Source organism: Myxine glutinosa, chromosome 10, assembly GCF_964187855.1.
Source record: "Myxine glutinosa chromosome 10, kmMyxGlut1.1, whole genome shotgun sequence".
Classification (NCBI taxonomy): Eukaryota; Metazoa; Chordata; class Myxini; order Myxiniformes; family Myxinidae; genus Myxine; species Myxine glutinosa.
The window spans coordinates 102490718-102507826 of NC_136270.1; the positions used below are offsets into that span (position 1 = coordinate 102490718).

At 43.6% G+C, this 17109-nt stretch overlaps 1 protein-coding gene across 6 annotated transcripts in view; it reads right to left on the minus strand.

Annotated features, from left to right (window-relative positions):
- SOAT1 (sterol O-acyltransferase 1) overlaps nt 1–17109 on the minus strand; it is a 119681-nt gene that overhangs the window by 45338 nt on the left and 57234 nt on the right. For all 6 annotated transcript variants that reach the window (XM_068126347.2, XM_068126346.2, XM_068126348.2 and 3 more), the window contains 2 exons: nt 14101–14230; nt 10852–10949 (listed from right to left, as the gene is read on the minus strand). In XM_068126347.2, the coding sequence (XP_067982448.2) occupies nt 10852–10949; nt 14101–14230 (228 nt within the window). The remainder of the gene's footprint in view (nt 1–10851; nt 10950–14100; nt 14231–17109) is intronic.

Genomic DNA, 17109 nt, shown 5'->3' on the forward strand with positions numbered 1-17109 from the left:
AGGGACTGAACAGCATGAAGGAAGCAATTCCTGGACTTCAACCTCTTGGGTTCTGGCTCATGTTGGGAGAGTGGGTGGTGAGAATCACATTCCTGCGTGTCCTTTCCATTTGTGAGGAGACTGCCTTTCTGATCCGAGGTGAAGCAATAGCAAATAGAGGTCCTCCACTCGCATTGGTTTAAGCCTTAAAGCAATCATAAAAAGTTCTGCAGGATGTGATGAGGACTGGATCCATCTTCTTGGCATGTGAGGAATGGCCCCAAACAGGACAAAGACATTCCGCTGCCGAATAGTACAAGGCAAGGGCAGTATGGTCCCTGGATCTGTTCCCCATTTGGAGTTTGTCAGCTTCCTCAATACATTGTTCTGGCCCCTACCTTCACCTTTGTCTTAAAGACATGATCGTTGTAGCTGAGGGTACGGTCCAGGGTAACTTAAAGGTATATTGGCTCGAGGTTGTGAGTCAGTATTCTCCTATCCCAGCAAACATTTAGCTTCCGGTTTGCATCCCTGTTAAGATGAAACGCACCGATTCGCACCTTTTCTGGATTAACCTGAAAGTGGTTGCCAGTATAGTATTGGTTAATCCAGCTAGTGTCAGTGAGGGACTGTTCCACTTTCTCAAATGATTGATCCTGGGATGCGATACAGAGATCATCGGCATATAGGAAATGCCTGGTATTTGGATGCATGTGTTGGATCACTTGTGCAGATATTAAACAGTGAGGTAACAAGAACACTGCCTTGAGGAAGTCCATTCTTCTGTCTACGCCATCTGCTGCGATTGACCGTGAGGTCCACAAAGAAACGTCAACTGGCCAGCATGTTTTGAATCAGTTCTGGCAGTCTTGCATCCATTGTTATCTGGATTAACTTCTGCACAATATTCCTGTGATTGACTGTGACGCATGCCACAGACAGGTAAACAAGTTGTGTAACAGCAAGGAGGAACTGTTGATGCTTTATAGCAATTATGGTGAGCTCAGTATGAACACTGTTCTACATTTTGCATTTCCCTGAAGAAATTATACTTGACTCGAGCTATTGCGAGGAAAAAACGCCATGTCACTCGACCAACCGTAATAGGAGGAAGCAGGGTTGAAGAGGAGGTGTTTTGACAAGACTGCAGAAGCGGAGCAATTCCCAACCTCTCCCCAGCATCCTCCTGACTAATGTGCGCTCTTTGCATTACAAGATGGATGAATTGACTTGCCACATACAAGCCTGGCAAGGTTTCCGGGACTGTTCTTCTATACATTTTTACTGAAACTTGGCTCGACTCCACTGTACCCGAGTCTGTTATCCAAATCCCTGGATTTATGCTGCACCGGTAGAATCGTGATTTTGAGGCCGTGAGTAAAAGGAAAGGTGGAGGACTGTGTTATCTAGTCAATGGCATGTGGTGTACTAACACAAAGGTGTTATCGCATTCCTGTACTGCGGAGCTGGAAACTTTGGTCATAAAATGTCGTACATTTTATCTTCCTCGCAAGATTTCATCACTGGTCTTGGTTGCTGTATCGATCCCTCTGGACGCCAATGCCGCATCTGCCATCAAAAAACCCTCTGATGTCATTACTATACATGAAATTGCGAATTCAGGGGCATTTTTTGTGGTATTCAGGGGAACTTTAATCATACCAACCTAAGGAAGAAAAAAAAAAAAAAACCACCTTTAGAGGCCATTTTTCCCCGCAAAGCGGGGGTTGGCCTTTTTCGGGAATCATGGTTGTTGTTGTTTTTTGGTCCCCTTTTTGAAGCAATGTTTTACGGCCGGATGCCCTTCCTGACGCCAACCCTTTTTGCCGCCTTTAACGACAAACAGGGAATTACCAGTGAACTGGTACTCAATTAGCCGACCTCGGAAGGATGACAGGCTGAGTCAACCCCCCTGGCGTTAATTCAGCGATCGACCGGGATTCGAACCCAGGATCCTAGGATCCTAAGCCGGCACCCTAGCCGCTAGCCCAACACCAGGGTTGGTCATACCAACCTAAGGAAGGATCTTCCCAAATACTACCAGCATGTCACCTGTTCAACTCGCCATGATAAGGTTTTGGATCGTTGTTACACGATTAAGATGCATATTGTTCACTATGTCGAGCCCCTCCAGACGAATCAGATCATAATATGATCCACCTCGTGCCCACGTAATGTCAACGATTGAAGCATCAAATGCCAGTGAAACGTCTCGTCTCACAGTGTACTCCAATGGCTGTTGATACCGTACGTGGCTGCTATGCGTGTACTGATGGACGAATGTACTGATGTGATCTTGTGTTACCTGAAATTTTGTGAGCATATCTGCATACTCAAGAAACTGGTGACCATTCATGGCAATGAAGAACCTTGGTTAAACAAATCATCAATCTCGCCAAAGTTGGGTTGGCAGGAACAGGCATTACTAAATATGAAACACGGAAGGCAATTAAAGCTGCAAATGATGCTTACCGTGAGAAACTAGGAATGAATGTTTCTTCTTCCAATCCAAAACGACTTTGGCAGGACATTAATGTGATTCAGGGGATCAAACCACTTGATATTTATTGATTTTAGTTCTGCTTTTAACACCATTTCACCATGTAAATTATATTTGAAACTTGTTAAACTCAGTCTTGATGGATCGATATGTCGCTGGTTGTTGGACTTTCTTTTGGAAAGGCCGCAGGTGGTTAGAATTAGCTCGTTGATTTCAAAATCTATCACCTTGAACTCAGGTACGCCGCAGGGTTGTGTCCTTTCTCCTTTATTATATTCGCTTTTCACGTACGACTGGAAATCGCTTTTTGGCAATTGTTTGAATACTAAATTTGCTGATGATACTACCATTGCTGGCCTTATTGACACGAGTGCGGATAACTATTGGAAACAAGTGAAAATTATACTGGTTTTATGACTTGTGTTCTCAAAACAATCTGGAGTTAAATGTTGTGAAAACCAAGGAACCTATTGTAGACTTTTGGTGAAATTATCCTGAAATAAAACCTTTTTTTATAGATGGGAGTAGAGTCGAAATTGTAGAATCTTTTAAATTCCTTGGAATTTGCATTTCAGCAGATCTGAAATGGTCAATCCAGATTGATAATTGTGATAAAGCGCAGCAACGTTTGTTGTCGTTTTTGAGATGCCTCACGAGTTTTGGTGTTGATCGTTCACTGTTGGTTAAGTTATATCGGGCAGTGGTGGAGAAGGTCTTAACTCTATCACTGTCTGGTGTGGTAATGCTGTGGTGGACGATCGACGCGTCATGACGCTCTCTATCACTGTCTGGTGTGGTAATACGGTGGTGGACGATCGACGCCGGATTGACAAAAATTGTGCGGACTGCACAGCGGATAGTTAGTGGTGGACTGCTAAACATGCAGTCCTTGTATAACAGTCAGGTAATTGGCCGAGCTGTTGATATTGATACTGGTCTCGCGATGTTGATAATGTTGATATTGATACTGGTTGATATTGATACTGGTTGATATTGATACTTGGAAGATCTCGCGAGATCTTTGTCGGCGAGGTCACGTCTTTTCGAAGCTGTCCACGCTCTCAAGCTTTCGAAGTTAAGTAATTGTTCACAATTGTGTTTTTGTCGAAACTGTATTTATCTTTCAGTGTGTGTACCTATACTGTGCCCCTAAGAAGATTCTCGGTGTTAATCTTTCATACCTGTATAGAAAATCGTCGGTTAATTCATGTCGCGTCTTTTGAGGCCTTGTGTCTTTTGAGGCTTTGTACCGTGTCCTACCTTGAGGCTTTGTTTTTCTCAGCGGTCCGTCGATTGTGCTCCAATTACTTTCGTTCTCTCAGTTTTTCCCAGTCTTTTCACCACATACTTCCTTGTTTAAAATCTCAACTCAAAAAAAAAACAACCAAAAAAACATTCCTTCTCTGTTCTTATTCGTTTATTCGTTGTTCTTATTCGTTCGTTTGTTCTTCAACCACGTGTTTCACCCCTATTTCCCCAGATAGTTTTCACTGTTAAATTTTAAAATGTTTAAACTTTCCCCTGAAGTGCTGTATTCTGTCGTATATTATAACACCTTTTTCTTCTTCTTCTTTAAAGGGTTGCTTTCGACTTGCTCACCAAATCTATTCATTCCAAAAAAAAATGCCATCTCTTACAGTGCCTCTTTCATACATTCCCTAAACTCATCTGCACTCCACCCCCCCCCCCCCCCCCCTCCAGCGTCCTTAAACGTATTTTTGACTCGAAGGTCACAATAAACTCATTTTGCAATAAATGTTCGTTTCCCATTAATCGTACACTTTCTAAAATCCAATCTCACTCCTCGCCTCCAAATCTTCCCCATCACCCCTCCCCTCCAAAACTTCCCCATCACCCCTCCCCTCCAAATCTCCCCCCTTGCCCCTCCCCTCCAAATCTTCCCCATCACACATCTCTTTCAAATCTTCCCCCTTGCCCCTCCCCTCCAAATCCTCCCCATCACCCATCCCTTTCAAATCTTCCCCCTTGCCCCTTCCCTCCTAAACTCCCCCCACACCCCGCCCTTCCTAGACTCCCCCTCGCCCCTCCCCGCCTAGACTCCCCCCTCCCCTCCAAATCTCCCCCATCTGCCATCCCTTTCAAATCCCCCCCCTTGTCCTTTCCCTCCAAAACTCCCCCTGAAACCCTCCCCTCAAAAACTCCCCCCTCGCCCCTCCCCTTCAAATCTCCAAACCCTCATTTCTTCTCCATTTCCCCCCTCTCACCCCTCCTCCTCAAAGTGTCCTCCCCGCTACTTCCCCCTTCCAACTCTCACCTCCATCTCCCCCAACCCTCTGCCTCGCTCTTCCCCCTCCTCAAATAACACCTCACTGTGCCTCACCCAATCCCCATCAAATCTTTTGTCCGCCCTATCTTTTCCTTTCTCCGAGTTATTCTGAAATCTCTGACACACCTTCAACAGCTCTCCCTACCTCTTCCTCCTCTTCCACATCTTACCCTACCCCTCCACCCCCCTGTTCTGTATCCGATGCTCCCCCTTCCTCTTCATTAACGGTATGGACCTCAAACATCCGGGGCCTTCGCTCAAACTTGACTGATCTCTCCCATACAGGTTGCTTCTGACAAGCCAGACATGATCTGCTTAACAGAAACTTTCCTCCTTCACGATGTCTCTGATTCCTTAGTATCTCTCCCGGGTTACTCCCTCCTCCGGTATGATAGACCTGAGCCTCGTGCTGGAGGTGGGGTTGCTATCTTTATCAAAAACTCTCTTTCTCACTCACCCTGCACTGCCCTCTCTCCACCTCACCCCCAGGAATACCTCTGGCTATGGCTTCCCCTTCGCTCCCACCATTTGTTCATATGTGTGTTATACCGTCCAACAAACAGTGATGACTCCATCTACATCTCGCTGTCTGATAATATGGACCAACTTCTATCGACTCATCCCAACTCTCTCTTCCTCATATGTGGCGATTTCAATTGTCACCATGCTAGTTGGCTGGGTGTGGGTACCTCTCTCACCAGCCATGGCTCCTCAGCAAAGGACTTCTGCGACTCACTGGGACTGACACAATCTGTCAACTTCCCGACCCGGATCTTAGTCAACGGAGCATCTTCTCTTCTGGACTTGGTTATGACTAACTTCCCTGAAAATGTCCCATTCTCAGAGAGACTCCTCAGCGTCGACGAGTCTGGCATTTCACTCAGGCCAACTGGCACGGTCTTCAAGCAGCCGTCAATCATCTGGACTGGTCTCCCATCTCTACCGCCTCTGTCATCAACTCATCTTGGGAATTCTTCCAAAGTAAATTGCTCTCTCTCATGCACAGATTTATCCCATCTCGTCTTCAGTCGTCATACCTTTCCTCCCGTCCATGGCACACGGATTCTTGTGGTGAGGCTGTTGCCCAGAAACAACTTGCCTTCGTCTCCTGGAAAGCAAATCCAACGGAAGGAAATCTCATTTCCTTTCACAAAGCTCGAGACAAGTGTGTGTCCACCCTCAGGAGAGCCAGGAAACAATATCTCTCCGTTCTCAAGACCGAACTCTCTTATCTGTCTCCCTCTTCCAAATCCTGGTGGCATCTGGTCAAATTTGTTTCTTTTTATTCTTTTCCTTTTTTTTGTATACAGTCGAGGCTCGTGAAAGAGCTAACATTTATCAAAGAAACAAATCAAACAAACAAGCAAACAAAGTATATAAAAAGGGGAGCGGTCAACAAGATGGGGAGAGAAGGGGAGGAAGCACACAAACAACATTTGAGAGCAGGGACATCGGGAGATGTGTGGGAGGGAGAGGGCCTGGGGGGAGGCAGGATAGGTATAAAACGCAAGGACACCAAGGACTTCCAGGAAAGAAGACAAAAGTCACCTCAAAAAAGTGGATTTGGGGTGAAATTAGCAGGGGTAGAAAAGATCAAGGTTTTGGATTGGGGAAGATAAGAGATGGTGGTGAACAGCCGTTTTAAAGACCTGGAGGGAGGAGTGGGATTGAAGAGAGTGAGGGAGTTTGTTCCAGAGGCAGGAGAAAAGAGGAATGAAGGAGTGAAGGTGAGCAGAGAGTCTTGATTTTGGCAGTTTAACCATAAGAGGGTTGCTGGCAGATCTTGTGCTACCTGTAGGAATATTGATATTGAGGAATATTGAAGACCATCTGGACAACCGACTCGCTCAGCTTCACACTGTTGAAACCAAAGCTTTCAGAATCATTGGAATGTCCCGCGATGAAGCTAACTCCGAGGGCCTTTCACTCACTCACCGCAGGCAGGTAGGTGGTCTTTCTGTCTTCTACCGACTCCTCTCCGGCCTTGCTCCCCCAGCTCTCTCTGTGCTCTGTCCCCCAAATATTCCTACAGGTCGCACAAGATCTGCCAGCAACCCTCTGATGGTTAAACTGCCGAAATCTCGGCTCTCTGCTCACCTTCACTCTTTCATTCCTCTTTTCTCCCGCCTCTGGAACAAACTCCCTCACTCTCTTCAATCCCACTCCTCCCTCCAGGTCTTTAAAACGGCTGTTCACCACCATCTCTTATCTTCCCCAATCCAAAACCTTGATCTTTTCTACCCCTGCTAATTTCACCCCAAATCCACTTTTTTGAGGTGACTTTTGTCTTCTTTCCTGGAAGTCCTTGGTGTCCTTGCGTTTTATACCTATCCTGCCTCCCCCCAGGCCCTCTCCCTCCCACACATCTCCCGATGTCCCTGCTCTCAAATGTTGTGTTTGTGTGCTTCCTCCCCTTCTCTCCCCATCTTGTCGACCGCTCCCCTTTTTATATACTTTGTTTGCTTGTTTGTTTGATTTGTTTCTTTGATAAATGTTAGCTCTTTCACGAGCCTCGACTGTATACAAAAAAAGAAAGAAAAAAGAAAAGAAAAATTTGACCAGATGCCACCAGGATTTGGAAGAGGGAGACAGATAAGAGAGTTCGGTCTTGAGAACGGAGAGATATTGTTTCCTGGCTCTCCTGATGGTGGACACACACTTGTCTCGAGCTTTGTGAAAGGAAATGAGATTTCCTTCCGTTGGATTTGCTCTGGAACAAACTCCCACACTCCCTTCAATCCCACTCCTCCCTCCAGGTCTTTAAAACAGCTGTTCACCACCATCTCTTATCTTCCCCCATCCAAAACCTTGATCTTTTCTACCCCCACTAATTCACCCCAGATCCACCTTGTTTGAAATTCCAGCTTCTTTCCTGGAAGTCCTGGCAGTGTCCATATGTTTTATACCTCTCCCACCCCCCCTTCCCATGCCTCCCCCCCAAAGCCCTCTCCCTCCCACAGATCTCTCGATGTCTCCATGTCTCCATGTCTCTCGGTCCCTGCTCTCAAATGTTGTGTTTGTGTCCTTCCCCCTCTCTCCCCATCTTGTCTACCGCTCCCGATGTTATTTGTTTTATGTGTCGGTTTGTCTGTTTGTCTTTCTGTGTGATTAATGTTCGCTCTTTCACGAGCCTCGATCTTGTATACAAAAAAAAAAAAGAAAAAAAAAAGTGAAAGGCCCTCGGAGATAGCGTCATCGCGGGAGATTCCAATGATTCTGAACGCTTTGGTTTCAACAGCGTGAAGATGGGCTAGGTGTGAGGCAGTATTCCATTGAGCTGCGGATGAAAGCCTTGTATGTGGTGAGGAGCTCAGGTGTGCCAAGGAAGGACTTCGCACGACGGAGGATGCCCAGTCGGCGACTGGCTTTGGAGGCCAGATTTGAAATGTGGTTTTCCCAGGAAAGATCATGGCAGATAGTGAGACCTAAAAGCTTGAGTGACAGAACTTCTTGGAGAGGATTATTCAGAAAGTGGATTGGAGGGTTGTCCAGTCGGTCTTTTCCGAGAGACATCGTAAGAGTGTGAGATTTGTCAGGATTGAAAGACATGTTCCACTTGTTTACCCAGTCTGTGATTTTGTCCAGGTCTGCAGAGAGTGAGGCGGCTGCAGACTGCCGATCTGAGGGATGAGGAATGGAGCGGCAGAGAGTGGAGTCATCAGCAAAGAGATAGAGAGGATTTTCAAGAGAGTCAGAGAGATCATTGATGAAGACCAGAAAAAGCACAGGGCCCAGAACACTGCCTTGGGGAACTCCAGCCTGAACAGGAAGAGGAGATGAGAGAAACCCATTCAGGGCCACACGTTGACTATGACGAGAGAGGAAGTCCGCAAGCCATGCATGGAGATTTCCATGGATACCAAAGGAGGAGAGTATGGTGAGCAGAGCGGGGTGCCAGACCGTATCGAAGGCACGTGATATGTCGAGGGAGACAGCTCTAATTTCCTGTTTGGCATTGAGGACCTCCATCCATTGTTGAGACAGCAGAAGCAGCATGTCCAGAGTAGAGTGACCAGGTCTGAAACCAAATTGATGATCAGAGATCAAGCCATTGGAGAAGAGGAAGGATTTCATATCCGAAGCAATGATGGATTCCATGACTTTGCTGATAATTGGGAGAAGGCTGATTGGTCTGTAGTTGCTAGGATCTGTTTTTGCACCTTTTTTGTGCAAAGCGGTGATGTTGGCTGATTTCCAAGCAGATGGCAGTTGACCTTGAGCAAAAGAGAGGGTGAAGAGAACAGAGAGAGGGAGTGAAAGAGCGGAAGAAAAGGATTTTAGGACCTGTGGGCTGATGCCGTCAGGTCCAGTTGCAGAATCAGAGTCGAGGGTTGACAGAAACTTTTCCACCTTGTCAGGAGGAAAGGACACAGAGTCCAGGAGCAGCTGGGTACGACTGGGTACGGTGGGTACAGAGAGGGATGATTCACTTATGAATCACTGACAGCTGCAATATGGTTGAAACAGACTTGGTGGTATAATGGTTAGTGCGTCCGCTCAGAGTCTGAGAGGTCGGCAGTTTAAACCCCAGCCGAGTCATACCAAAAATCAAATATGGTACACGGTGCTTCCTTCCCTGATGTTCAGCATTTAAAAGGATAACAGCACCGAAAATCCCCATAGATTGGCATCCATTGGGAGGAGGAAATTCCTCCTTCGGAAATGCCCCGCTGAATGAGGTGAGAAAGGCGGCGTCATTGTTGGAGGGGAAGAGTGGAGGCGTGTCGCTAGTACCCAGAGTGTCCAAGAAGTGACAAGCTCAGTGGCTGTGTTTGTGTCATGTAACGGTTCTATGTTGTGTCTCACGTATTCATCTGTATGCCCATGTGTGTGAGAGGTGTGTGTGTGTGTGTGTGTGTGTGTGTGTGTGTGTGTGTGTGTGTGTGTGTGTGTGTGTGTGTGTGTGTGTGTGTGTGTGTGTGTGTCAGCTCCACTGCCTTAGATTGTGCAAGAAGTAAAATAAACCAAACGGCTTACACATGCAAGCGGCCATAAAACGATGATGATTGATGATGATGATGAATTGCTTTGCAATAAATGTCCCCTACTGGTCCCAATTAATATTCTTGGTCCAAGCACTCAGCAATTGTGAGCCATATACAGTAGGCCAAATTGTTTTATGTATGCAAAGCTACAGAATAAGTTGCAGTTTCTGTAACTTATAATAGTCATGTACCAAGTTTCAGTTCAATATGTTAAAGCGAAAGGGGAAAGAGTCTGGAAAACTGACACATGTGTAAAAGTGATATTTTCTAAGTCCAAAAACGGGATAACTCCATGGAAAATTGGCTAAACGCCCCGAATCTCAAACTTGTTCTGTAACGTATTTAAAAAAATAAAGCCATGTACCAAGTTTCTGTTGAATATGTTAAAGGGTAGGCCTATGGAAAAAAACGTCTGGAAAACCACGGGTATGGCAGACAGATGGACGGAGAGACAGACAGACGGAGAGCAAACCTATAGTCTCCCCTGGTGAAACCAGTAGGGGACTAATAAAAACGGTTGCAGTTGTGCAACCCACCAATGAAGTTCCCTGTCATACAACTGTTGCACAACTCAAGTGCAAGTCGCCTGTCATACAGATCAGGTCCTTCAAACTTCAGCCCAATCCAATATCAACGCTCTGTCCATCATCATCATCATCATCCCTCGCTTGTTCCGGAGGAGGGTTAACCTCTGACAGGTCAGTTTTACTTTGATTCCCATGACGGTCAGCATACCTTTGTCAACCAACAGGCGATAAAAGGCATTGCACATCTCAGTTAAGTAATGATCATGAATTCCTCCAAGTTGGTTTCAGTTACACAGAGCTTGGTTCCAGTGTGGAGAAGATCTGCTCTTGTTGTGAAGATGATGCATAAAGTTGCACTTCAGCAAAGCAAGTTCAATGGACTCGAGAGTAAACACATCATAAATACCGTAATTCTAACCTTCAACCTATTACCCAAAAAACAGCTTTGCAAGACTACACCATAATGTTTTGCCTTGATTACACACCAAAACAATGCCTTTTTCAAAGAAAGACTGCTTCTCAGTCATATTATGTGTAAATAAAAAATTAATGGGAACGAGGGAGGAAACTCACTTGGTAGAACATACGATCTGCAAAACGCAGCATCTCGGCAAAAGCATTGAGCCAACAGTGCAGAAAGGCGAAGAAAGCGAGGAAGAGAACGAGGACACCTGTACACACACACACACACACAAACATGATAAATCTTTTTTTATTATCGTTACATTTGTTGGAAGGGGGTTAAGAAATTAGAATGAAGGCAAAAGCTCCTGCTTGTATGTAGATTGTAGGACTTTTGAACCCGTATAAAGATCATGTGGATCTAGGGATAAGTTATGTTGTTTGTTCATTCCCAGCTGGGATATGGCGTTGTAACCTTTAGTGGCGAGAGTGGGTTAAGGGTGTCTCAAATTGTGTCTCCTGTATCGAAACGGATGGGAGTAGGGTGAGAGGGAGCCACATCGAGCGTCTCATCATCCGTGCTGCCTTATGCCTATTTACCCTCTCCGCCTCGTGGGGAGCTTTTGCTAGATTCACGGCAATTTCGTGCACCATCACATTATCCTTGTGTGTTTTTTGTCTCACAATCAGAGACCAAGAAAAAGCAGCAGGAAAAGAATTCCACTGCTTTTTCTTAAAAAGACAGGGCTAAAAATAGAAAACTTGAATTCTAAAATCATCGTCAAGCTTACACATGCAAGCGTTTTTTGATACAATCTCAGCATCAGGATAGAGAACATAACACAAATTAAAAACCGATTGGTCAATTCAACGAATAGAAGTCAACATAATACTAGAAATCTGCTCAATGACAATGTTCCGGTTGAGTTTTTGTTTTCTCAGGTCACGATGCATTTTAAACTGGGTTTTGTTTTTGCTTGATCAACTTTCCATTAAGCAGTTACTTGTTGAAACTAGATGGTATTCTTAGAGTACTTACCCTGCACAGTCAACTTGGTGCAAGCCAACTCTTCTGTTTTTGAACGTTTTTACGGTGTAGCCCATAGGGCAAAGCCACATAGAACAGTGTTTGTCTGTCTGTATGTATGTATGTATGTATGTATGTATGTATCCTCAATGTATGTATGTATGTATGTATGTATGTATGTCTCCTCAAACGTATACCAATCAGAGCTCAGGATCTGGTCACATGACAGGGTGATGTGATTACATCTGATGTCATTACGGCGGTATGGCGGCTGACTCTCCACACACCGTCATTTTGATTTATATGCCGTTCATGCCAAACATATCGTCAAACCTGTCATATATCACAATTGCTCCACCTTTACGTTTTTCATTCAGTGTGAAACACAAACAAACCGATTGTTAAAATGACCATCAAATATCGAAAGCATCAGCGTTACGTCTCTTCCAACAAAACGGCACGTACCAAACCCTTGTGGGGTATACAGTACTCACAATAAGTTAGGGATATTGGCAGGTTCTTCAGTGTGGTTGATTTTGTGTATTAATTATGTTGAAAAAAGTTGTTGGTCCTAATTCTGTGGTTATTAATGAGTGTGAAAAAACACAGCATTCTTGATTTCAATACCCTAACCCTAACCCCTATAAAATAAAATAAACTCACTCTCACAATATCCCTAACTTATTGTGAGTAGTGTAATCTAGATTACAGTAGATCTTCCCTCAGTTCTGTAAGTAAAACCTATCTCACGGATGTCGGGATTCCTCCAAATGTCTTTGTTTAATGTTATAAACAGCATTAACGACTGTTTAAAAAGCTAATCATGTGTGTTTGTGGTTTATCATATTTTACAAGCCCGGCGACACCGCTGTTAGACTTTCGGTCTTGTTTTTCTTTTATACAATATGGCTGCCAGACCATGTGAGTGATATCATAAATTCATACTCTCGAATATAATTGTTGTGTAGATCATGCTCAATAAATTTTTAACTGATCAGACTAAGTGTTGGCCCTGTCGAATTGTGACGTCATAATTAAGGCACAAATGACGTCATTGTTAACAACACCTATTCCCCATATTGAGTTATTTACACTAAGCCATGTTTCAATTTTTTTCCATGGAGCGGTTTCAGAGTTGTTGTTGTTGCGTATAATTGTTACGTATAATTGTTGCGTATATAGAGGTGCAAAGTTTTTACAAGATGAAGCGTGGTACAGGCCACGGCGTCCATACCACGTGACCTATAACCTCATAATTATTGTAAAATTATACAAGAGGAGGCGCTAATACGGTAAAAATTTCATGTCAATCGGACCAACAGTTGCCGAGAAAATTAAAATAAAAAAAATGCAGACACGCACATACGCCACACGTACACACGCCACACATACGCAACCGAATGCCTAACCCGGATTTTCGCTTCACGAGCGCAGGGTAATAAATATCTGTTATATAGATATGATTATTATTAGTTGTATGTATATTGAATAATAATTTGAGGCCCGTATTCTTGAAAGAGCTTCGGGGTATTTACAACAAGTCGATAAACGTTTCAAGGCTAGAACCACTCCTGAACAGATAATCATTTTGTCACAGATATAGGTTGAAAAAGTGTCAACACATCAGATCAGTGGTTTGGCAGTTTAAGGTTGGTGACAAAAATTCGAATTAAAGGAAGAGGGAGAAAATTGAGGGTGGAAAAGGTATGGGTTATGGGGTGGAGGGATAGAGGCGATGTTGGAGGGGCACACAACACTAGAGTGAGGGCTGGAATGTTCCGCACGACTCGTGGTGGAATGGTGTAAGTTTTTGGAAGTGCGATTTGTGTTATAGTGTTCGAGTATATAATTCAATTGGAATTAAAGGATTTAAAGCCTGCTGAAAAAAAGTATTTTTTCGGAAGTTTACCACTGTTGATGCACAGTCTTGTACACCATCTTATTGATCACATTACATTAGATCTTCATGCCTGTTGTGCGTGTCCTTTATGATGTCCCTAAAACAGTATGTTTCCCGTTTGGAATTATTTCCAACTTTGTTTGACTGACAGACAGACTTTTAAAAAAAATCCTTACTCCTCTGTGCACATGCATGACCGAAACGAGACGCCGTACAATTTGCCAAATTCAGAGCCAAAGTATGAATAAACTGCAGATTAATGCTACGATTCATATTCTACTGTGTTCAAAATACAAAATTCAATTGAAATTATGTACTTCCTCACTCATAGATTGATGTCTGTCAGACAGAGAGATGGACAGACAGACATAGTGAACCAATTGCTGCTTAAACCCGCTGTGCGCTTCGTGCGCAGAGTAATAAAAGAGTTGCCAAAATGTGTGTATATATCATGGATAGGCGAAGATCGTGGTAGCATGGTTCATCAATTTACCTGGGAGGGTGCAGTTGAAAATGCACAAAACAAGGATGCGCAAGCTATACGGCTGCTTGCTGAAGTTGTGAAACAGCGGGATGCAAAGTCTCACAAGAATGTAGTAGGCATAAAACAGGCAGCCCAGCACCTAACAAAAGAAAGAAACAAAGGCAAAAAAAAAAGCCAATTTTACTTTGGGTGATAAATCAATCCATTTTTATCCATTATACATTTTGGTTCAGATAGTTGGATAAAAGAGGGGTTGTAAAATGCAAGCAAAATGGGGTCATTCCCAAAATGGATGCTCTGCCTTATAGTCCTCCCAACGGACAACACAATCAAGGATATTGGAGCAGATGAAAAGCACAGGATTTTGTAGGAAGGATTCAATAGTACAAGGGACAGCATGAGATGACTGCGTTGCCACCTTGAACGTGTAAAAAGAAAAACAAAAATAAGATGGATATAAAGATTTCACAGGTGAGAGAAAAGGATGGTGACACCATCAAGGTGAGCTGAAATAATGGACTCATGAGACTTTCAAGCAGTGCGTCAATGCACGAATCCATCACACCCGGTACCGGTACCTCCCTTTCAGCCAACTTGCAGCAAAGGCAGGGGATGTCAAAAAGAAGCCGAAGACCAAAAGACAACCAATCTGCCAGAGGTGAAAGAAGTGTGCCACGATCGTCCGATTCAGGACAGGTTAAATGCTGATACTGGAAACAGCTTCTTTCTGGGAATGGACTGGGAGTGGGTCACCTTGATGCCTTTATTGTGTAGTTTTGAATCACACTTGCAATAGTATAGCACCTGGAAATGGGGTAGCCCAATGCTGCTTCATACTGCGAGCATGTATGATAGGACAGCACATTGTATGGTTCTTCGGCCAAAAAAAAAAAGGAATCCTCATTTAATCAGTCGATGAGAGCACGGATATAGATTCCCTTCTCAAATGATGGACTGACGTTACCAAAAACAGGCTTCTAAACGCTGCCTACAGTGCATTCAGAAAGTATTCTGACCCCTTCACTTTTTTCACATTTTATTGTGTTGCAGCCTTATGCTGAAATCGTTTAACACGCACATATTGGTCCTATTCCTATTCCTATTCATTCCTATATAACCTATTCCTATTCCTATTCCTATTCCTATAAAACCTATTCATTTTTCCCTCATCAATCTACACTCAATACCCCATAATCACAAAGAGAAAACAGGATTTTAGAAAGGTTTGCAAATTTATTAAAAAGAAAAAACTGAAATATCACATTTACATGAGTATTCAGACCCTTTGCTATGACACTTGAAATTTAGCTCAGGTGCCTCCCATTTCTCTTGATCATCTTTGAGATGTTTCCACACCTTGATTGGAGTCCACCTGTGGTAAATTCAATTGATTGGACATGATTTGGAAAGGCACACACATGTCTATATAAGGTCTCACGGCTGACATTGCATATCAGAGCAAAAACCAAGCCATGAGGTCGAAGGAACTGCCTGCAGAGCTCAGAGACAGGATTGTGTCGAGGCACAGATTTGGGGAAGCCGACAAAAAAAATTCTGCTGAATTGAAGGTTCCCAAGAGCACAGTGGCCTCAATAATTCTTAAATGGAAGAAGTTTGGAACAACCAGGACTCTTCCTAGAGCTGGCCGCCCGGCCAAACTGAGCAATCGGGGGAGGAGGGCCTTGGTAAGAGGTGACCAAGAACCCGATGGTCACTCTGGCTGAGCTCCAGAGATCCTGTGTGGAGATGGGAGAAACTTCCAGAATGACAACCATCACTGCAACACTCCACCGATCTGGGCTTTATGGCAGAGTGGCCAGACGGAAGCCTCTCCTCAGTGAAAGACACATGAAAGCCACAGAATCATGTTTCTCACAGTCTGAGAGTCCTTTAGGTGCATTTTTGCAAACCCCAAGCGGGCTTTCATGTGTGTATATGTTTATGTATGTATATTTATATACATATATATATATATATATATATATATATATATATATATATATATATATATATATATATATATATATATATATATATATAATACACACACATACATATGTGTCAGAATTTTGAACGAGGTACAAATCCCCAAAAACACACATTGATTGCTTTAAACCTATATAACTTTGTCCCAAATGTTCTGAATTAGTACATTTAGGTGTCATCCTGTAGAACACAATCACGGCTTTCAGAAAATGTATAGTTTTATATACTTTTTATCAATTATCTACATGTTATAAGCCTCTGAACCTCAAAAAATGGTGAAAAAGGGCATTTTTTTAGTAGTTCGTTACCCTTCAAAGCCATGCATTCATTATAAAAGCCTTTTTCAGATACTTTTCACAGCTGGAATAAAAGTAGATCTAAATAACTACTCTACTGAATGTGTTTTTGTGTTACTCATGTCAGTTCCTGAGTCACAGCTCCTCCTCATATAGGATGAAGCAGATGAACCGTAACGTAAGAGATATTTATATAAACCCTGTTTTACACATATCAGGGTGTTCCATAGTTCTTCTTTAGGGCGCAACGAACAGCACTTATACGTATGTATTAACTCTGTAAAAATCATTGACCTCCTTTGTTTCTCTGAGACACAACAAGCTTGAGTGTGAATTTAGAAACCATAACGGTCTCTTACGTTACGCACGTCATGCTCCCTGTAAGCCAGGTAAGTGCATATCGAAGTGAAATATACCATCAGACCATCACATTAGCTTGAATTCTATGCCATTTCAAAAGATCGGGACGCTCCTGGTGCGTTAAGTACGCAAAACTAGCCGAAACAGCATCTTCGGGAAGAAGAGTTAGGAATTCATATATCTTATTTTGGTCTCTTACGATATGCTAACAAGGAAGGGAAACTTTGACCATGAATAAAAACGGACCTCGAGCCGATCGGTGTCAGTTTGGCTGCGTTTGATAGCCCAGGCTTAGGGCTTTAAGGATATCAAGGTGATTTTTAACTATTCCAAAAAAAAAAATTTGACCCCAGGGAGGCCCAAATGTACCTCGTTC